This window comes from Oryzias latipes, chromosome 1, assembly GCF_002234675.1.
Source record: "Oryzias latipes chromosome 1, ASM223467v1".
Lineage (NCBI taxonomy): Eukaryota > Metazoa > Chordata > Actinopteri > Beloniformes > Adrianichthyidae > Oryzias > Oryzias latipes.
Genome location: NC_019859.2, coordinates 5850403 through 5873988, shown reverse-complemented (window position 1 = coordinate 5873988; position 23586 = coordinate 5850403). Strand labels below are relative to the sequence as shown.

The 23586-nt window shown below is 38.6% G+C and overlaps 1 protein-coding gene across 10 annotated transcripts in view; it reads left to right on the top strand.

Moving 5' to 3' along the window:
- The window catches only part of LOC101157835 (teneurin-3), a 324490-nt gene that overhangs the window by 189008 nt on the left and 111896 nt on the right, over positions 1–23586 (top strand). For all 10 annotated transcript variants that reach the window (XM_023954877.1, XM_023954876.1, XM_023954872.1 and 7 more), the window contains one exon: positions 15988–16255. In XM_023954877.1, coding sequence (XP_023810645.1) covers positions 15988–16255 — 268 coding nt within the window. The remainder of the gene's footprint in view (positions 1–15987; positions 16256–23586) is intronic.

Here is a 23586-nt window from a genome sequence, read left to right as displayed (position 1 = left end):
TGTTCATTTATTTTATCTTCACAGTCATCGGAAAGCCTGTCCTTCATTCATGCAACTCTGTTTAATTCAGGGCTTAATGTGGGAGGGAAACCTGGGAGCCGGTTTAGCTCGTGCTGGTTTGCAGCGCCTTCCGTCCGTGAAACCAGGGTTCGACTCCGGGCTGCTCCCTGTTCCCTTCTCTACCTCTGTGCCGGTTCCAAGCCCGGTTTGAGAAGGTTGCGTCAGGAAGGGCATCCGGCGTAAAACATTGCCAAATTTACCATGCGACTTGTTCGCTGTGGCGACCCCTGATGGGAGAAGCCAAAAGTGGAAGAAGAAGAATGTGGGAGGGAAACCTAAACCGTGTGAATGCAGCAAGGAGAATAATGAAAGACAAATACATTTTTCTTTTTTCTAAAAACACCAAAAAGTTGATGATGGAGTTGATTTCTGAAATTCTTGAAGAATTAGGAAACAAAAAAAAGCAGAGAATATTTAGACCATCCATTTAAAATAAAAATTTAAAAAACGTGTTTAGAGGGGTGTAACGACTCTTTTTAACTACGATTCGATTCATATCAAAAAATGTGGCTACTGTAACTCTCAGCAGAGAGAAAAAGTTAAAGATGGCAGCAAAAAAAAGACCTCATGAATATGCAGATTCTAGGACTCCAAAAGTGTTCGCTTTATTAATAATGATCATCAGCCTTCTAAAGCCCGGTTGGACGGTCTTAAATTACATAGATAATACCCCCATGACTGTTACGATATGATTTGTAGTCAATATTAGTTATTTTTGAACAATCCAATATGTTACGATTCTCTGCCCTAAAATGGATCCCGGACATCTTTAACCGAAACTTCAACCAGTGTGACTCAGAGAGAAATACCTGATACTGAACAGTGCAGGTGAAGTTTTCCAAATTCCTTGTATTTCTTGCAATTTAATTAAGTGTGAATTAAATATGTGTACAACCAAAGAAGTAAACAAGAATTAATGGCAAATCCATTCACATTTTAGTTTCATTAAGTTCAGCCCACTGTTATTTTTCCACATCAAAATAATCCAAAGAGAACATTTGTATGGATGATCACATGTCTTTGCAAAATTCAAAGTGCCTCAATCTTAATGGTATTTACCAATATTAGAATAATAGTATTTTTTTTTTCATTTTGAAACGATTTTATTATGCTTCAAACAACTTACCTCTGTCAGATGGAAGTAATCGGATCATAGAAAGATAAATCGATTAAGTCCGTTAATCATTACAACCCTAGTTGTTTATACTAAAATAATAGAAACATTTTTGCTCTTTCCACATTCAGCTAGTCGTTCAATCTGAAGAGGTCTGTCTTTTTTTTCTTTCTCTGGTAAGTAAATGTCATTGTTTTTGTTGCATAAAAAAGAGGAAAAGACAGGCAGAGTTGAATCCAGCATGGAAGAAATGCATGCTTTATTAGATTCTGATGTTTTTTTGCAAAAATAAGTAATCATTTTTGTTCCTTTTATGGAGATTTCATTCTCTAAGGAAGTAATAAAAAATAATATAAGAAAAGGAGTTCAATTTTGGGAAGGAAAGGGAGATGATATTGGGATATTATTAAGACTAAGACTTAATTTAGCATAAAACGTATTGCCCTCTACCATCTTGCTCTGCATCTGCAGAAAATTAAAGCTCCTAAGTATTGTGCAAGTGGAATTTGAACTGTTTTTGTATGCACCACATGTGTGGGCAGATGGTAGCTGAATCTGTTTTTGCACAAACACGTCGGATAGAAGAAACTAGAGGTGTAAAAATCCAAAGTAAGAAGAGCCTTGCTTTGATTTATGGGCAGATATCACTGAGGCACGACAGACACTTTCCAGTTGTGACTAAGAGGATTAATCCTGCTTATGCTACCGTTAAAATGGACTAGGACTCTGCATTGTCAATCATGGCCAACCTGTTGTGTAGACACAGCTACCACTTCCATGTTTTGTACACTTTCTGTTCCTTTTGTTGTGGCATCCCATTATGTTTTTTCTTTCAATGCTTCCCTTTTCACTCCTCTGTATTTGCTCCTACTAATACCTCCACGTCTGTCACTCTTTGTTTCTCTCCCAGGGTCTTTGCTTTGTGTCCCTGAACTTCTCTCTGTATCTCTTCTGCTTTAAAGAGTGATGCGCATTGTCAGATGCAGCGCCCGTGAAAGCACCAATTTTACAGCAGAGCTTCCGAGGAGGCACTGTCTGTGGGATCTTCACTGAGCTGGAGTAGCAGCTCCCTCTAGTCCTGAAAAAGTCTGTCGAACTGTGGTGCACACCACGAGAAGCAGACTGTGTTAAAGACATTTGCATAGTGCCTGCTTGGTGGTTTGTCTGGCACACTGTAAACAGGGAGTGAGCAGCTGTTTAGAATTCTGGCACTTTCTTTTTTCTCTTTGCCCAATTAGCTGACCATGAAAAGTCTGCATATTCTGCAATAAGCTTAGGAAAGTCCTCTAGGTACACAGCTTTCATATTTATTTTGAAAAGGGATACCAAAACGCAGTGTGTCGGTGGTTTTAAAAAAAAAGTTCGGTCTCATCTCGTTTGTTTTACCGCAAACGAGTTACCTGCAAAAACTGTGGGGAACTACAAGGAGCACCAGCTGTGCATGACGGAGCTGAAGCCTTTCGAACTAAAAACTGGCCAGAAAAACGGACAAATAGCAATAACACAAATGGAAAGGAAAGAAATAGGAGTTTGGTGGATTCTTAGTTGTTACTATATTGGTTATTCTGTTAGAAAACCTCTTTATTTCCTTTTAAATGTATTACCATACCATATACCATACCATATTTTATGGTATTTAATTTTGTACAAAACAAAAACTTTCTTAACGTCTCTTCTGATGCGTTTTTGTGCTAATTCTTTTTTCAAATATAATTTAGTTTTATAAAAGGGTATAAAAAGGCTTGTTTGGTCATTTGCCACATGTAACCAATGAAACATGCATTTTTTCTCTTTGTCATTACATTACATTTTGAGGTTGTAGGTTTTGCTAAAAAAGAAAACACCGGAGGTGAAAAAAAATATTTTTTTAAGACCTTCATCCATCAATCATTGGAATGGGGGGGGGGGGGGGGGGCAGTGTCATAGCTGTTGAAGCGTGGCTCCAAAAGCAGCTTCTAGTGAAAACATTTTAATGAAACACTTATGTTAAAGAAAACTATACTTCTAAGTCTAATTTATTTAAACTATCTTCACAACTAAAAAAATAAATGTATGTGCCTTTGAAAATTTAATTTATTTTCTATACAAATTAAATTTTGTTTTTTTAGTAAACAAATTATTTCTCTTAAGAAAATGTCCTAAAACGTAGAGGGGCAGTCGATCTTTTGTTGCTGTAATCCACATAAAAGTGAGCTTTTTTTTTCTATAAACGCCGTTTTTTATTCAAATGAGCAGAATGTCTTAGACAGGAGGAACATAGATGTGAGCACGGCTGCTTTTGTGGTGCAGCTGCAGCAGCCAAACACAGAGAAAGCGGTGATTGATTGATGTACTCGCAGTCTGTTTCAATGTAGATCCAGAATCTTAGCCAATTAGAGCGCACTGTGAAAACAATAGCTCAGCACTTTTATTGTGCAGCGTTGGGTGACAGGCGCTCACCTGGGACAGATGGGATTCAGGTGAAGGAGGACAAACGCTCCACAACGTACCATGTTCCATATAATGTAGTATATCCACACACGGTTACATCAGAAGCCTTTTTCCTTCCATCTTCAGTTCCTGTTTCTCAAATGTTTTTAGTTGTTAGCTCTACCACTCTCCTACCGGGTTTGTGTCTCTGTGATTGGCTGTCATTACCTTATCTCCACTCGGGCTCAATTGCAAAGATGCATTTAGTTATTATCTCAAATGGAATTTGTGAAAGTGGTTTTCTCATTCCTGGAACAGAGCCTGGAAGTTCCGGCTCCGCGTTCGCTTTCCTGTGAGTTTATCTGTGAATTCCGTTCAGTTCAAAGAACTTAATAATCGTGACAAACTGATTTTTTTGTTTTGTTGTTTGAAAGGTTGTAATTGGAAAAGCTTGTGTTTTCTCCTGTAGAGAGGCTGAGTCGGGTTTTTTCTGGGAGGTCAGTCAGACAGACAGACAGACAGACAGACTTTGTGGCAGTTCGCGTTGAGTGAACTGATGTCTCTTTTGGAAATCTTAAACTAATGCGCATGCCGCCGCTCTGGCAGAAGCAGCATAGAGACACAGATCATGATTACAATTAATGTGTCCCCACACTGAAATCGCTTGTTTATGCAACTGCTTTTAATACAATTTATGAATATTTATAGATAAAACTTATGTTAACAGTTTACAGTAGGGGTGTAACAATTGATTTATTCTCCTACAATACAGCCAGATCAATCTATCTGAGGCAAGTTGTTAACTGAATCGACCTATACCATTGGAAAACTCTTTCAAAATGAGATGAATCCAATCTATATATTGGGAAGTACCATTTGGAATGAGGTATAGCAGGTTTACATTATTATTAGACCAAGTGCCACTTTGTATATATTCCAAGAAATACAAGGAAACTGGAAAACTTCACCTGCAGTGTTCAGTATGCAAGCATTTATATCTAAGTCACACTAGTTCAATCTTTGGCTAAAGATGTCCTGAATCGATTTTAGGTCAGTGAATCAGATCGATGAAAAAGACTATGAATCGTACCGTCAACCACAAATTATGATATGAAGCGACTCGTTGCTAAAATGAATCGTTTACAATATTCATGTCCAGGTTTTTGTGTTTGTCTCTCTGAGTAATGAAACAGCAGCAGTATAGTGTATAGTGTGTCCACCTGTTTTCACCCCCAAAAGCACCTAATCTCTCCATCCTGTGTTTCCGCTTCCCCCTTTCTTAATGGATCCGGTTCCCCTTGTGCTGGTCATTGAGCAAAAGGGGCGCTTTCCACCTAAACGCCACAAAGACTGCCCTCAGCTGTGGAAAGAGGCCCGCCTCACTCCCGTCTCCTTGCTGGGAGTCCAGAGGTGGAATGAGTTTTCATGCTTCATGAAACACAAGTCTCAACTCTCCTACTGACCTCTTTCACTGTGTCAGTGACTCTTTTACTTTCTGTGGGATCTGTTGTGTCCTTCTCTCAGTCTCTCGTTCCTGCTTTCCCCTACAGTTTTTTTCCCCTCTGCCTCTCGCTGGGTCTCTGTTTTCTGTGTTGATCTCGCTCCCACTCAGCTGAACTCCACTAAAAACTGCGGCTCTTTGGAGAGATATTTCATTTACATCCCGTGTCATCTCCTGCTCCTCTCTCTGCTCCAGCTTTTCTTCTTACTCTTGTTCAATTTCCTATCAGCTCATCCCATCCCTGCCATGGAGTTTAACACAAACTGTGACCAGAGCCCCACATTCCCTCCTGTTCTTATCGCACTCCATTTATATTCAACACTTCTTCCGAGCCAGATCGCTTAAAATTAGCAAATGTTCACCAAGCTGTTCCACACAAGCAAAAAAAGAACAGAAATAACAGAGGGAATATTTTGAAGCTAAACAGAAAAATACAGGAAAAATTTGTATCTATTTTTAAAGTCTTCCCAGTGGTCTTTTAATTATGAAAAGGCAGTTTTTAGCCAAAACCAAAAACCTGTGTAGTTTTCTGGGGCAGTTTCAGAACAGCAAAACTTCATTAGACATTTGCCTTTGTTGTGGGCAGGACTGTTGGAGTAAGCCTGCACTCATTTCCCATGATCCCTTTGTTTATGCTCTCTCCTGCTAGCTTACAGCCCTCCACAACTCCAAAGTAACATTATAGGTGCAATAGAAACTGCAAGCAATATCAGAGCTACCCAGCCTGCTGATTGTAGTTCGTATGTAGAAACAATAAGCATTTTTTGTCTGCTCCTGATTCACAATGTCTGAATAAAGAAATACTCAGAGACGCAGTTTTAATCTAGTTTTTTTTTCACATGTCCTCCATTGTGAGAAAAAAGCTGCAAAAACAAGTTAAAAGCACCAAAACTTTATTTTCATTGGAGTGGGTTTTTAAAAAGTAACAACTAAAACAAGAAAATAAAAATAAAAACTACTGCTTAAATAGTTGTTTTTTGCTAAAACCGAGAACTAACACAGCCCTAATTTTCACCTGGCAGTCTTACAAATGAAAAATCTTTAATCAAAGACGGCTGAGATAAATCTCAGCATGTCAGAAACAGCTGGTTTGACTCCCTTCCCTCCCTCTTCTGCTAACGTCTTCACTGTGCCAGCAGCTCGTTTGTATCTCTGCCAGGTGAAGCCAGCATCGCCCGAGTCTCACTCAATTTACTCATATGATTAAGCCAACACATGGGTGGAAGGTCAAACAGCCAATGAGCGTGGAGCTGTGATTTCATGCTTACAGAAAGATGGAACTCAATTAGTGTTTCATAATAATTAGTTTAAATCTTTAAATACTTTAGCTGCAACTTGTGTAAGTAAAACCAAAAAGTAGTTCACTATTTCTTGAAATATCTATCCTAAAAATACCAACAAAAAAAGTTCATAGATGAAATAACTAGAAGGCTATGATAGTCAAATTGATTAATTCTGGTAGGGTCATATGTAGCCACCGTTTTTTTATTTTTTATTTAAATAAGTTATCATAATTATCATTATTCCTATTTTTATTTTATTTATTTTTTTCTTCATTCCGTTGCGGTTAATTGCTGCTACCCAAAATGAACAGAAAAAAAGCCAAATTAATTTTAAAATCCAAGAAGAAAATTATTTGTGGGTTCCGCTGGGTTACAATTAATTTAAAAACATATGAGATTGAAATATAAATTAATCCTACACTAAATACATTTGCCACAGTAAACGTTTGCATTTTGATCTGATAAGAAGTGCAGCTCAGACCAGGTCTTCCTGCCCTTTAAGTGCACCTAATGGGGTAAAAACATCATCTTAGCGTTGTAGTTGTGTTTCTATGGTCCATCCTGGCTGTTCTGAGGTCTGTCACTCAGAGGCCTCAGATGAAACGCTGTGATTTTCTCTGCACTTTCATCCACAAACCCCAGATTTGTGGGGTGTGAAGCTTAAAGCGGCCTTTTAGACAGACCTTCCCATCTATAGTATGAAGCTTCACAGCTCCTTTCAAATTCCCCTTTGACCCATTTTTTATCTGTTTGATTAATTCCCTTCTTGTCTGGTTCTGAGTTTTGCTGGTCTGCCCTTTCTTGCCAGCTTTATTTACGCACATTTTTCTTTAAAAAAGAACCATGAACGATTTCAAATCGAGATTCACCTGTAAGGACATTATGTCCGGCCCTTAGAAATTGTAGTAATTTAGGGGGGAAAAAAAGTATATATTTTTTTTATAAAAAGGTTTAAATATTGATTTAGCGAACACATTGATCCTTTGACAACTTTAGTCTCACAAAGGCATGATGGGAAATGGTTATTGCTTACCCTACACACCAGAAATGCTTTTTCCAGTTATTCTTACAATCTTTCCACAGTTTTGACGGGGAGGTTGTCAATTTTAAAATTGTAATCAATAACGAGTATCATCCTGTGCATTTGGGTTTGTTATATTCTAAAAAATTGCCTAGGATAGAACAATGGCTTTCATCTTTACAAATTAGAAATACATTTAAACCTTGGATCTAAATTTGGGACTTTTAAAGGAACAAAAACCAAAGGAGATTCATCTGTTTTCAGTTTGAAAGATTTGGTATATAAAGCAAAAAAAAAACTAAAAACATACATTTTCTTTCTACATTTTTCGCTGCATACAAATGTTCAGGATGATGGATAATTCCACAAAGCACTTCACACAGCCGTAACCTTGACTCCGAGCTGTTTGTCCTGAACTGTTGTGAACTTGGAGAACAGATAAATCACTAATGGTTAACAGTTTTAATCAGACTGTCTTTGACAGATAACCTTCCTCCAGAACGGCACCTCACTGCTCTGCTGAGATGCATATTTACTGCATATTCGCCCCTCCATCACACGGATGCGGACCTCTGTGTATACCCCAGGGTAGAGCTCCGTCTCCAAAAACCTCACATTACAGTTTCCTTTTCCAAGCACAGTTCAAAGCTCACGTGTGAAGACTAATACTTACTACTGACCTAAAACTCCACATTTGTCACTTATACATCAATCATTGATAATTATTTGCTCATATTCTGATTGAAAATGCTGTAAATGCAAAACCCCAAAAGCTAAGATATGAAAAAAACATCTTAATTTCTAGTGTAGGATAACAAGCTTTTTTCATCTTTAAGAAATTAAGTTTAAAAAAGATTGGTGCTAATTATAGTTATGAAATACAGTGTATTACATTATACGCTGATGATGTCACATAATGTAAAATCAAAAAGACAGATTGTCATTTGTAAGCAGGGTTAAAAGAAAAATCATGGTTTTTTTTACCCACTTTCTCCAATTAGAGGTCTTTGATTCAAACCGTTGTGCATGAGCAAAAGGCAAAAACCAAATAAATGGATAAATCTGATGGTTTTTTTTTTATAATGGTCCCCTGTCAATAGTATTTAAAACATGTCCTTTATTCTCTTTTAAACCTTTCTGTACATGGGTAATGGGTGTCATTGAATCATCCTTGAATTATCCTTTATTAACTAAAAAAAACATTTGGTTAAAAAAAAAAGCTTTTTTCAATAGTTTTATTAAGATGATGTGAAAACAGTAGCTCCGGGCTCAGGGGGTAGGGCAGTGGTCAGTTGGTTGGGGAGTTGGTGGATCTATTCCTGGCCTTGACAGTTGACGTGTCCTCAGGCGGTGCACTTGACCCCACGTTGCCACACTGTGTGACACATTTGCTACTTTAAAAGTAACCGCCAGTGTTTGTTCTGACAGGGGCGCAGCTCAACCACCAAAAAAGTTTGGTAACGCATAAACACATTAATTGATTGCATATTTGATTGCTTAATACTGTGTGAGGTATAAATTGTGCTTTGATACTTCAGATGAGAGTTCTAATTTTAATACTCATTACTGAACCAGGCGAGCTGCAGAGACGTGATTATCAGTGCAGGAACCCGGCTTTGAGTTTTCACACACACACACATCTGACAAACACATTTTTATACATTTTTCCTGCATGTTGACACGTTTGTTGTCTCAGTTTTTAAATGTATCGACATGATAATTAGAGAAAGGCTCAGAGCTGCTCAAAATGCTAATAACCCAGACAAAGCTGTTGTCTGTTTACTGTTATTTTAAAGAGAAACAAGCATTTGTTTAAATGGCAAGTTTTCTGTACACATCATTTCAAGTTGATCCGTCTGGCATCACTCAAGTCTTACCCATGGCTGGGATTCTGGGATATTTCAGGCCATATTAGTTGGTAAAGTGTCCATGAAATGGCTTGTGGAGCGTAGCTCTGTTTAGACAGACGTTACACGGACTGCCTATCTACTCAGATCAGTCTCCACTGAGAATTACAGATGAAACCCAAGACATTCAATTGACACCAAATTAGTAAATAATTACAAGTGGTCAGACTTCAAGTGCTTTCCAAGCAGATGACAAATTTCTGATGCTTGACTCGGGTTTTTCCAGCCAAGGCTGCAGATGACAGTCCTGAAAGTGAACGGAAAGAACAAAGGCCCAAACAGACCGAGTGAGGAGGGCCAGGGAGGAGGCGGACTAAAGATAGATCCACTGCTTCAACTCAACGTCAGGAGCTGACATCAGAGAAAGAGCAGATTTACCTGATTTATGTCTCTGCTCTTCTATTCTGGTCCCTGTGTTTTCCCCCAATCTTGTCAAGATTAAGACAGTTATGCTTTGAAACAAGTGGGGCTGAGGCTTTTTGTGCAACTGGCATCCACTACACAACGTTTAGAGTGTAACTCCGCACGGCTCCGGAGCCAAACTGCTCCTCCCGGTGTTTATTCTGGCATCCAAACCGCTGGGAAACTTCATTGACCATTTGGCTGCTGAAGTAGTCGCTTTTTCAGATGTGGAACTCCACTGATGTTTTTCTTTTACAATCTTTTAGCATGAAGCTCACGGCTGGATGATATTTTTACACGAGAGCCTTGCGGGGAAAGTTTCACCACTCTGGTATGTGACAGCACACAGTGTGTGGGGGTGAAGATGAAGCCCCCCCACATGTATGAAACAGGCTTTCTTGAACCACTTTTCACTTCACTGATCTCCTTAGTGTCTTCATTGATTTGCATTAAGTACCTCTTCTCTTTTTCACAGGATCTGTTGTTGTAAGCAGCAAAACAACAGAAAATCCAATATATACTGACGCACACAAGGGTGTTAGAGAGTGTGAATGTGGTGAGCTGGGCTGAAACGGGTAATTGTCCTTCTTGTTTTATGATTTACAGTTTAAGGACGATTTAACCATAGATTTTCTGTTTCTTGGCTTGTTTCAGAGTATGGGAACATTGATTAGAACCCATTATGACTCTTGTACTCTTCCTGTCTGCTGTCGGTTGTGTTGGGTTAGACGTCTGAGGTTGTCTGATTTGCCTTTCCTTGTCATGTTGCTATAAAGACACAAACCCCCTTTTTTTAGACATTAATACAAAAAAACTCTTAAATATAAACTTAATTGATTTTTTTGTCCCATTTAAAGTTAAAAAAGCTACTGCAACTTCTTTAGACCAGCAGAGTCTGAGAAACTGAAATGTCTAAGTTACTGGTTAAATTTGATGAAATTGTGCTTTGGTGTTTTTAACATGTTCTTGTGGCATTTTTTCTGATGTTGGAGGACATGAATAGATAAAATTAAGCTTAAATGTTCATTTCAGAGTATTGCTGACTGAAAAAGAGCTTATTTGTGATGTCGAAAGTACGCTTCGTGGGTCATAAGCTTCCTCTTCTGAGCAATGTGAATTTGTGAAGTGAATTTCTAATGAACCACCATTGCTCTGCGGAAACTATGTCCTAGCAAACAACAGGTTTTTTGATTTTTTGGCAAAAAATTTCAAAAGACAATAAGAGTGGGACTTTTACATTTCCCTGTCAGGAAGTCATGAACAGATCCTCAATGTACAGTCATTTTTACTAACTATTATTTCCAAATGATTCCTGTGATGTGCTTCAGGAACGTGTCGAACTGTCTGATTTCAAGTTGGTGACAGAGAGGCTTCGACCTTTATGGCCCCTCTGATTTAGCCCTTGTGCTATCCTAGGCACTTTAACATTGGGAGTGAGGTCATATAGACCCCACTAGACAGTGCGCTGAACCTTTTTCTTCATTTCTTCATTGATTTGTAATCTTCACTGGTTTCCATGGTTTACATGAAATCCTCTCCACCTTTATCCACCTTTGTCAGGGTAGGGATAAGATGTCAATGGTCATCTTGACCCCATAGAATAGCACAAGGGTTACACAAAGCAAGCCCAAGCACTGATTTCTTGGAGCCCTGTTGGCTTCAAAGGTTGTGTTTGTTTGAACGTTTTTGGATGAAATGCTGGAACAAGATGTTTTTCTAATTGTGATTCTATTCAGTTGTTATTGAAGAAGAAGAAGTGATATTATAACAACAGCTACGCAGAAGCCGTGTCATGAAAGCACCTTTAAGCCACATTTCCACACCTTCATTGACTGTGACTTCCACTGCCTTCATGCTCCACTCCAAACAGGGAGGTCAGCATAACTCTGCTCCCACAAATCAATGCACAAAGGCTTTGGGAACGTCTTTACTGACGATGTAAAACACTCCTTAAAGTTTTTTGTGTCCGTGAGAAGCAAATGACTGATTCCTAATATACACTGAATTTTTTTAAGTTACAATTATAACATAATCTACTGCATTGCCGTTTCACAGCTCCTTTTAAATGACATTGTCATTTCAAACAGAAACATCATGTGTTTGGTAAGATCTTTGAAAACCATACTCACTTTTCTTTAATTCCAAACATCCAGTTCTGATTCTATGAATGGTTCTTAGGAAATTTCGGAGGCATTTCAATTAAATCCATGAACCGCAGTTCGTTTTCTTAGACAAATGACTGAAGCTCAAAGTATATATTTTGGTAAACAAATCACTGACTGCATCGTAAAAACGGTGGTTTTGTCAGTGTTACTTTAGCATTTAAAAATGACAGATTTGAAACATTTAAGGCATGAACAATGTCTCCAGTATGTAGCAAAAACATAAATAAATCATTGTGTCTTGCAGATTAATGTTATGCATGCAAAACACTTCAGCATCCCATAAAAAAGGTTTACAGCACAAATAAAGTGTCAGAATCCACTTAGAAATTCCTGTCAGCGATGAAACGAAAGTCAAGAGCGGTCGTTCTCTTTGACTAAACATGGTGAAGATCTGCTAAACTGTTTGTCCTTAAGCCGTTGGCCCAATTCATCTTTACAGAATAATAATAAAGGCACAAAGTGAATTGTTCTCGTCCATAAAGAGACCTAAAGACTCCTCCTGTTCTGCTTCGCCCTGACAGTTTTGCAAATCTTCAATCAGTTATTGAGTTTTGGGCAAACAAGTGGAAGCTTTTTGGCTACTTTCGCATTTTCTCAAAGTCTTTAAAGGGCCTATATTATGCTATTTTTAAGCCTTTTAGAGTAAACTATATTCACATATAGGATAATAGATTACTTTTAGCACACTAAAGAAAATTTATTTCATGAAATATGAGTTATTTTGGCAGTACCCGGGAAGAAAAACGACTCGATCTCTGAGGCCCCGCCTTTCGCTCTGTGTGGGTGTCACCCTAGAGCCGGCCTCGAAAACAAACGACATCCAAACTCTTGCGAAGATGAATGTGCACATTGTCCATATAAAAGGGAAATGTGTTTACAGCGTTTGGCCAGCGCAGGCTCATCAGATATTTTTTGTGAGGAATTAAAAGCATAATACATTTAAAGACTCAAAAATGTTGATTTTTTTCATGATACATGGCCTTTAAGCAAAGGTTTATATTCATAAAGAACATGTAAAGCTTGTTTTTTGTGTGAAAAATACTTTTTTTTTTTTAATTTAGGATTAAATGCGGTTGTGTAATCTCCTTGTTGTGGTTGGATCTCCTCACCTGGAGGATGTGAAAGCAGTCATGTGCTGTTTACTAACTGACATGTCCCCTTAAGGGACTGATGAAAGGTTCTCGGTCCATTAATTTCTGTAGGCGAAGTGAAGCTGAAAGCAGATTCTGGTCGATTCTTTAATTCCCATCATCTGACTGAGAATTTACTCTTTTTAAATACTCTTTCATGTTTTTTCACGTTCAAGGAGATGCTAAGTTAAGTTCAAGCCCTGCTTTTTTAATTAAATTTCAATTTCTTTATTTCTTTTCAGATCTTGTACAAGGAAATAAAAAGGAACAGAAAAAAAACTTGATTTTCTACCCCCTTTACATTGTGTGTATAATGTATGTATGTAAAAATGTATGTATGTAAAAAACAGCTAAATATCTTCTCCTTGTGTGTTTGTGTTTGTCCATAATTTAGCCTTTTAGGTTTACTGGAACAAATACTTTGTTGGCAGTACAGAATTTGGATGGCGTAAATAGAGAATAAAGAGAGGGGTTTTTTGGAGGAGAGGTGGGTGCACCTCCTTTCCAACTCAAGTCCTCCCTGTTTCCACCTCACCGTTTCTCCACGTATCCCCTCTCTTCCGTCTTTGTTCTCTGTTCTCTCCAATGAGGCCGGTGGAGGCGGAATAACAGAAGGGCTGGGAAATGGAGACGTTATGCTATTTATGCAAATTAAATCTAGCATTGCCATTCATTTCCCTCGGAGCACAGAAAGGGGAACTGAAAAGCACTGGGAAGTAAGCAGTAGGGAAAAGTTGAAGCCAGATAAGCTTTAAACAAATATTTTTCATAAAGACCTGGTGGTGTTTTGTGAGGCCCAAGCCCTGATCGCTATTCGGTCTGGCCGAGCCAAGAACAATGAAGAGCTACAGTTCTCACCTGCCTTAGGCAGCTCTTTTTTGACATTTCAACAGTCCATTAATGATTACTTCAACAGTTGCTAGGATTTATCACTCAGATTTTGGGTGGACGTCTGTGTTAAATCAGAATATTTCTCCTGCTTGGATCCCCTGGACCGTCTGGCCCTGTGCTAAATCATGAGAGGCATTATGTTTTTTTGTTTTTTTTTTGTGTGATGGTGTTTGTCATTTGAGGGCCAGTTGCAGCCCATTTCTTCATACTTGCAGCATTTCCTCACAATGGTTTGGGTCACTGTTTTTGTCCTTTTTTTCCCCTTTTCCCCTCTCAATGGCCATGCATTCTTCTTTTATTGTATTCTAAAGTTTCAGCATTTGGCGAGTCACTGTGATCACAGAGGATCTTGAGGATTTTACTGGTCCCAGAAGGTCCCATTAAGTCTTGAGTTTGGGGCAGCAGTCTCATCTTTTGCTAAATTTTCACTTAGTCATGGTCAGGCGCCACCGAGGCTTCAAGTCTCCAGATCAGCTACACTTTTCATTATCAGGTCAGCTGGCCTCTGATAAGATTATCAGGGCTTATTTCTGGAGCTCGGCCCCCCCGTTCAGTGAGGAGATGGCATCCTTCTGAACTGTGTTTCTGGCTCTTTTTATTGCAGTGTCTTTATTTTATGTTTTTATGAACCACAGAAAAACTAAAGAAATAAATAAAAACTTGCCCACACATTTCATCATCATTTCCCTGCAGGAGAACCCTCTCCCAGCAGGACAGCACTGCCAAACAAAGTGACAGAGTCTGATGGTACATTCACGCACACCAACAACACCAGATGAAAACACACAGCTTTTGGTGTGTTTATGAGACCTTCAAACTCAAATGGGTTTCAAATGGGGCTAACATCTGTGAGAATCAAGTCAAAGACCCCACCTATATGTCCACATAATCAGATGAATCTAAGGCTTTTTCAAACATCTATTGGAGATTATGCTGACTGCTAAAATCTACTCTCCCAAACCCTGTTTTAGGTTGGTGGTATATATAAATCCTCTGCAGCATTTAGATTTATTGCAAAAATGCAATTGGAGAGAAAAAGCCAGCAGTAGGCCAGTTTTTATTTTGTTGTAGCTGTAGCTGTAATAGCAGTTGCTTTAGTTGTGTCCACCATTAATGTTCGATCATATTTCTGCACATCCCAGCAGGGGTCGCCACAGGGAATCAGCTTTCATTAATTCACTCAGGTGGTTTGGCTGTTATTTTTTTTTACGCCGGATGCCCTTCCTGACCCAACCCCGTGTTTTATCCGAGCTGGGGACAGTCTCAGGGAGGCCCAGACGCGGACCCCAGTGGCTACATGCTGTAGTTAGGCAGTAGCGTGAAGGGAATTGAACCCTGGTTTTCTGCAGGACAGTCCTACACCCAGCCAACAAAATGACAGTCATTTTGGAATCAACTACAAACAAAACGTTTTTAAAAATTATAATGTATGTAAAAAAGCCTGCAAAAGACAAATTATACAAAAGCTTTTTAATATTTTATAAAGATCTTTTAATTTATTTTAAAAGTGTTTCTAGAGATCTTTTAATTATGATTTTTCCATTTGTAGGACAGGTAAAAAAAAATCAGTTTCTGCAGAGTGGCAGAAGCTCATTAGAAATCTGCATCGGAGTTGTTGCCTTGAAGCAACTTTACTGATTGGATGAGGATACCCAGCATGGCTTTATGTCAAATAACATTCAGTTAAAATGATAGACAAACGTCTTCATCCAATCAGCAATGTCCCATAGTAGCTACCTTTTCTAGTTTCTTCTTTGCTTCGTTTTTTTTTAACATTTCATTATAATTTGTTAAAATTACTTTTGCTTTCCGAAATGTTTATTCTTTTTATGGAAACCAGAATAATTTTGGTTTCTGGAATTTTGGTTTGTTTTCTAAAATGCTGTTTTTTTTATTTTAGTTGTGTTTTTTTAATTGTCATTGTGACCTTTAAAGTGATTTGTTGATGGGATTTGTACTTTAGGGCCACCATAGAAAAACACCCAAAACACACTTTTTGTCGGAGTAAGTCTTTAAACAACATTGTCAATGTTGTCGAAAAGCACATTGTGCCCAAGCATGATGCGTCTTTGTCCATAAAACCCTTCTCTGGTCTCGTTGACAGAACAAACGTCAAATCATCATGGACCGACCTTGCCTCCTGTACCACCACCTCACCGCCAGCAGCCATCAGTAACAGCTCTCAACCAAGCCCTGGGCTCCACACACCACGCTGGCCATACCTTAAATTCATCGCGACAACTAACCCCTCCTACTGGAAGCCCGGCCCCCGTGGCCGGCCAATCACCAGCCGAGCTGCAGACCACGCCCCCCGAGAGCGTCCCGCTGCAAGACAGCTGGGTGCTGGGTAGCAATGTGCCTCTGGAAACAAGGTAAATATAACATCAAATACATCAGATGTCATATCCCAGATCCTACCCAATTATTTCATCTGCCATTTTTCCAGGAAAAGTGTTTTTTCTATTTATTTTATTTATTAAATAACCTTACAAAACACACAAATAGGCCTTCTTACTTTTTGAGAGATGTTTACAGTTTTTTATAAGCGTCTTTTTTCACCAATTAACTACATTTTGGTTTGTTTTGGGCATTTAGTTAAAAAAACATAATTATAACATAAGATATTTTCTTCTTACTTGTTTTTGATGATAGAAGGTGGAAAAGTACAGCCTACCTATTAATTCTACAAACAAAACTAATTTAATTTGAAAAAATACTAAAGCCAAATTTCTGTGAATTTAGTTTTTTAAGAAAAATCAATTAAATCAAAAGAAAGGTTGCTAAGTTTTTTTCTCCCACACATAATCATCTTTTGATACAGTGAGTGCATGGACAGGTTCAATATTACATTTCTTTAGTCTCCTTAGTGGTTTTATTTTTGCCGAAAGTGTTAATCAAATTTGTTCGTGCAGTTGCAAGACAAACAAGAAATAACTCAACTGCAGTAAAAACAAGGCCTTGAAGCAGATGAAAAGCACACTTCAGTGGGCTGCAGTGAACAGTATACATAAAAGAAAAGACATCAATAATTGAAAGTCATTTTGAATAAGAAATGTAAAACTCATAACACATAAAACAAACATAACCTCAGAAAAAACGCTGCGTCCTTTTATGTTTGTAATTAGAGTGATATCATTTTACAAAAAGTACAATTTTCATTAGATTTGCATGTTTTTTCTGCAATTTAAACAATTGTTAAACTCTTGAAGCTGTGAAATATAACGTTATTTAACCAGAATCAAAGTAAATAAAGAAAAATGTGCATATCAGAGCAGGGAAATAAAGAAAATTATGGTATTTTCCACACTATAAGGCATGGTGGCTGCATTATAAATCACGGCCTCAATGAATGGTCAATTATTGAAATTATGCCATGTGCACCAAACTACAAATCTACGATCATACCGGTCATTCGCAGGTTCCTAGAATGAGAGAATAGCCCATGGCGTTCACACTGGACAAGCAGGGAGGGGCTTCTTCTTCTTTTTCTGGCGCATGTCTGGGACCTGCATTTGGAAAAGGCTTGGTGCGAAATGTCGACGCAGTGTAAATCTCTTAAATCTCGCTCCGTGCTTTCTTTCATAGTTCTATTGCAATACATGAAAGCCTTGGTGTCACCGAATTCTGGGGGGGGCACAAACCACAATTATTAATTTATCTGCCATGATCAATTTTCAAATGGTTAAAAAGGATATTACCCGTTCGCCTCTGACAAATCCTATTCTCTGATTGGTCAGACTTCAACTGGCCACATGTTTTGTACGTATAGAGCCTGAAAATGGTTGTAGAAACTTTGTCGCTTGAACTTTTGAACATGGAAACGCAAAACACACATTCATGGACACTCACATAGACTTTTTCATTGAAAGTAGTCGCTTGAACGGTCAGGGCGGAGGGCGGTGTGAACGTAGCTTGAGGTGCATTAGGTGAAACACAAGTCCGTAAGTCAGACTTTGTTAGCTGCGTTCGCAGGTATTCTAAAACTTGTTTGTGACACGCTACATGTTAGCCATGTTGCCATAATCACAATACCTGTAACTCCCAATCTTGTTTGCAACACGTAGGAGAACAGACTGATACCAATTAACAAACTTTACTGTGACTACGCTAACTCCCAACGTCGTTAGTAACACATTAAAAAAAAATAAGTCTGACACAGCTAATCATTAGCCGCATTAGCGTATTTACGAAACCTCTTTTGTAACTCGTAAAACAACAGACTGACTTTTTGACAGAGCTCTGTTTACCTCTGAACATTGCTTCAACATCAGTAAGCATTACCAGTTTCAATCCATAAGGTTCTACGAATTATAAGGTGCACTGTTGTTTTTTGAAAAAAAACATTAACGCTTTTAAATCCGCCCTACAGTGTAGAAAATACGATAAGCAGTTTTGCTAATTTTTCAATGTAGGAGTGACTTTTTGATTTCATTTGTCGCTTTGTATGAAGGGACACTGAAAGCTTAAAACACTTCCTGTCTACACCTCCAGTGCAGCTCTGGCATGGCTCCACCAACATTTCCATCGCCGCTTACACTCTCATCTGACCATAACATCCTACTTTATAGTGAGATTTGTAAACAGAGCATATTTGACTAGTTTAAGCAGTCTTTACAGAGAGGGTCTTGACCCTAACGACCTATTTCATGGTGAGTTTGGGAAGAATCTGTGATCTTATTTACTTTCAGGGGCTTTCCAAGTTTCTTAAGAGTAAACATTAAAATGTCCCCAGGCATTTAGCTGAAACCAAAAGACGACCTCCGTCAAAGCTTCGCTTTCTTTTTCTTTTAGGACTCTTTAAGGAGCAGTGCGTTGACGTGAACGTTTTTAAGTTGGTGGCTGATAATTATGAAGATTTTTGCTGGACAAGTTGTGGTGTGAAAACAAAGAGGACAGCCTGACTCCAGCTGTATGAGTTTCAACAGTCCCGTCCTGTTCAAACACAGACTGTTCTCCACAGCTCCGTCAGCTGACATGCTATCAGATTTGCTTTTGTGGGTGCGGGCCTTTGTTTGTGTATTTCCATTTAATCTCTGCTGTCAAAACGGGCACCAACTGTCACATCTCTTCACCCCTTACTGCTCCTTTGACCCTCTTTAATAAAAGTAGATGCCCAGCTGTTTCTGTTCTTCAAAAGTGGGGATATAGAAAGCCATACTTTCTGAGATAAAGGGTTCTATATCATAGAAAATTAAGTGTGTCATAATGTTAGTTCCTCATAAAAAACAACCCCAAAGGGGTATGCTGCTCCATTGACGCATTGCTGAGCATAAAAACCTTCTTTCCGAGCACCAGCCCCTCCCAATCCAACGAAAATGAGAGGGTTCTCACATTGTGACGTAGATAAGTAAGGAACAGCCCCTTCCAAGCTAACACACACACACCCACTTTCTCCTAGCTAGTTGTCATTGGTCAAACACTTTTATTTTTACTGTACAAAATGTGCATCCACCATCGAAAAAGTTCAGATGTGTTTGTTGTCGTGGGCGAAACTCAGAAATGCTGCCGAGGCCGGCTCTAGGCTGACGTAATAAAATGAGCGGCACCCACCAGGAGGTGCTGGTTCCTCAGAGATCAAGTTGTTGAGGGTAGAACTATGACCTGCTAAAAAAATCTGTAGTGTGCCAAAGGTAATATATTATCATATATAGGGCTATAGTTTACTCTGAAAGGTTTAGAATCAGTATGATGTAGGTGAGTCTTTTTGTTCTTGTGGTTAAAATAATGCCATCCTCACATACAGACACACAATCACACACTGTTGTTATTAATATAAACTAAAGCAATTTAAATACCAAAAGATATTTAGCCCTTTAACCAGGGAGGTTTAGCTCCAGCGTTGACTTTGTTTCAACTACCATGATACTGTAACGGCAAGGCATGTTCACGACCACTTGCAATGAAAAGTTTATGTAAACGCACATATAGGTACATTTTGGGGTCCTGCATTCGAAACTCTCTTGTTGACGCGTCCCTATGCAAGTCCGTTTTCAGGCTCTACGTCCAAAATGTGTGTCCACTGATTAGGCCGTGAAAGTTAAAACCGCAGAACTTTGACCAATCAGGGACTTGGATTTGTTTGAGACATATGGTTAGCGTCATTTTTAAATACCGGAAGTACGAACTGTATGAAAATTGATCATAAAGGAGAAATTATTAATTGCATTTCTTTGCTCGGTCGGAGTTATATGACACCGAGACTTTTTGTATATCAAAATGGAGATTTGGGGGGGGGGACGCAACACATGCCCATGGTCTCCATAGCATAACTCTGCAACCGTTTACTCAAATATTGTAACTCTAGCGGACTGTTTAGTAGTGAAGTGCGTTTGCGAAGCAAATTTCTGACATTGTATATTTGTGCAAACCAATATGAAAAGCTGCTTTACTCTGCAACAAAATCAGCTAATTCATGTTGATTGTGTAAACGCTCAGAAAGCTACAATATGTCAAACAGTGTGCTTTATTTAGCTGTCGCTGGCAACATCTCCAGTGTTAAAGGATTAACTAGGTTGTATACATTTTTAGACATGGAAGTCAATGAGAAATTGCTCCATTCCAAAATTAGCATCTAGTGGTCATTCACGAAAATGCTATGTTTGATATTTCCAGTTTTGCTGCAATTTTGGAAACATATTGTGGATGCTTGGATTCATCATACGTCAGATCACTTAAATATCTGAGTGTTTTCATAGATTTATTACCCCCATAATCCCTTCCTGTGGATTATGGGGGTAATAAATCTGAAGTGGTCACTAAGCTGTGCACTTGTGATTGGATCACTGAGGACTCGAGGAAGCCCCAGGTGTGACCACCCTTTGAAGTTGTGAGTCAAAATGTCGTCACTTTTTTTTTTTTTGGGGGGAAATTTCCTCTCTGCTGTGGTTACAAGCTTGACTTCAAGGACACAAAATTAGAAAGAAGTGTACAGTCGCACACAGACACACAATTCTAAGACAGGCACTTTACAGATTCTGCTTCTTTCATCTTCCTCCTCCTTTTATCCACTTTTTCTTCATTTATCTTTCCATTTATCTTGTCTCTCTGCTCTCACCCTCTCTTTTATCTGTTACCTTTTCTTTCTCTCAGCCTTTCAGTTCAGCCTCTTTATAAAATGTGGTACATGTCTGACGCTCGACTGTGTCAAACAAAGTAGTTTCCATCTTTCAGTCATTGCATTCAGAGTTTAACATTACTGTCTTATAAACAGTCATAGCCACAACATTTATGTTAGAAAAACTGGGGGTTTTCTGCATGTATCACTGGACACTAGATACATTTTTTAGAAACATTTTTTATCTCAATATAGCTCAGTAATCAGCTGATTTGCCAGATTTAACCCCCCTTAAAAGTCAACTGAGATCATTTTTGTCAGGTAAAAGCTATTTATATAGTGTCAGTTTTTATATATTTCTGATGCAAGATATTTTGGAACAGTCTAAAATGATAACTGGTATGAAGCCCATTGAGATGGCTATTGTTGTAAATATTGGGCTATATCAATAAAATTGAATTGAATTGAATTAATGTCAAAGCTGTTGCCTTTGTCACAACTGACCTGTGGGTGGTTATGGACTGTTGAAAATGTAAAGATTGGAGTGAAAATGTCCTGCATATGCGACAGATCGTACCAAACGCTTCTCCAACAGGCAAAGTTAAGTAAGGCTGACGTAGGTTAGATGTCGGCACTTGGTATGGATTTGTCTTTTTTTAACCCCGTACCCTGTGCACTGCTCAACGGGCACATTTGGTGCTCCTTGCTTGCAGCCTGACTCTTAAATCAGGAAAATAAGCAGAGTGTAGTTTGTGTAGGATGGGCTACAGGCAATTACGTACCACTTGCACACCCAGTGTCTGTGCAGCATTTGTGCACGGCCAGGACCTCACAATGGGTTGGAGTGCAACTTACGGGCGCCGTATGACATAATCACCAGTACGTCACAAGTGGGTTGAACTTCCAATATTCTTACAAATACTTCACGATGCATTCGCCACACGCAATGAAAGACACACCTGTGCTCCTTTTATGATGCGGCCACTCCTCTCTACGACCCTCAATAGACCTGGACAATCCCAAAAACCTGCAGCACTCGTTCGGGATAAGTTGTTTTGCCAACATGCCATTTTTGAGAGGTTACATTCTCTATGTATATTGCCTTTTTTAGTCACTTATTTATTCTTTTTTTTTTTCTCTAGTTGTGTTTTCAAACATTCTTACTTTGGCAGTGTAACTTAACAACTCTGGACACTAAAATACATCTCTTGGGTTTTTTCATCCCCTCTTCAGAATTGTGCGCTTGAAATCCACATTATACCCATCTTAAAGTGAAGGGCATCAACAATGACTTCTTTAAACCTTTGTTGATATCATTCATTTGTGGTGCTACGTTAACACAAGATGCACATTAATGAACGCTCAGACTCAAACTCCCACTTTTGTAGAGGTGCTTGCCTTTGATCATCTTATCATATGCGTTTTATCTGCAGCATCTGACTGCAGATGTCTCAATCGTGTATGTGGAAGTGGCAAAGGGGCACATAACATTTACGCGCTGCTTCTCAATTGGTTCAGGTTTCTGCAGTAAAAGGGCATGAAAATTCCAATGAAAATTGTGTTTTAATGTGTTTTCAACTTGTTCTTGTAGCATTTTTCTCACGCTAGAGGACCTACATAAAGTCATTTATGATTAAAACTGTTTTTCTGAGTATCTCTTTATTCAAATTGTGATGGATCAGGAGGAGATGAAAATCTGCGCCTTGAAAAAGCTCAGGTTTGTGACACAGCGACTGCCAAGGGCCAAAGTCTCCCTTCTCCGGATCCACTTGCAGACAAATAGATCCATTGGCGTCTTTTTTTGTCTTTGCCTGAGCTGGCATCTGGCTCAGAACTATACTGCTGGATATGTCCTATATTGTTCACAGTTTTATTTTCTACAATAATGTTAGCTTGAGCTTGTGAGGGACTACAATCTAGCAGGAGAAAGTGTAAACAAAAGGATGATGGAAACAGTCCCGCCCACAACTTGGAAATGAATTTCTGATAAGCTCCTGCTGCTCTGTAGAAAATATGTCTCTAAAAAAACGACACAGCTTTTTGATTTTGACTAAAAACTGCACAATTATAATTGAAAGACCGCTGGGAACGGTTTCATAATTGAAGAAAGTATAATTGGAGTGGGCCTTTAAATATAATATGCAATCAACTGTTTTAGTTTCTCGATGTAGAAAGCTGCTAATTATTTGAGGATTTTTATAATATTTTAAAGTGTAAATCCATTGAAATTCAAAAGTGTTCTTCATCTTTTTTCAGGGAACAGATGATCTCTCCAAGGCTTACTATTCAACAAATTGCACTTCTTGTTTTTTTTTTCTGCAAGCTGTGGTTTCAAATCATTTTAAGAACTTTAATCAGAAGTCATATTTATTCATTTAATTTCTTCTGATGTTCGACATGTCTATCTCCCTCTTTCTCTCTTCTCATCTTGCTTACTGGCAGGTATTAATTGAGGGGACCTTGTTATAATAGGTTCTAATTGTTAATCACACAGCTTGTTCGAGAGCAGTCTAATTGTAATTATAGATGGTTGTTAGCCAGGGACCTGTCATTAATTAGACATTATGACCTTGGTAATTGCTGCAGGCATACATATGTGTGCCAGTAATTTTCCCAAGCCCCTTTTCTTGGAATAGCAGGCTTTTCTAA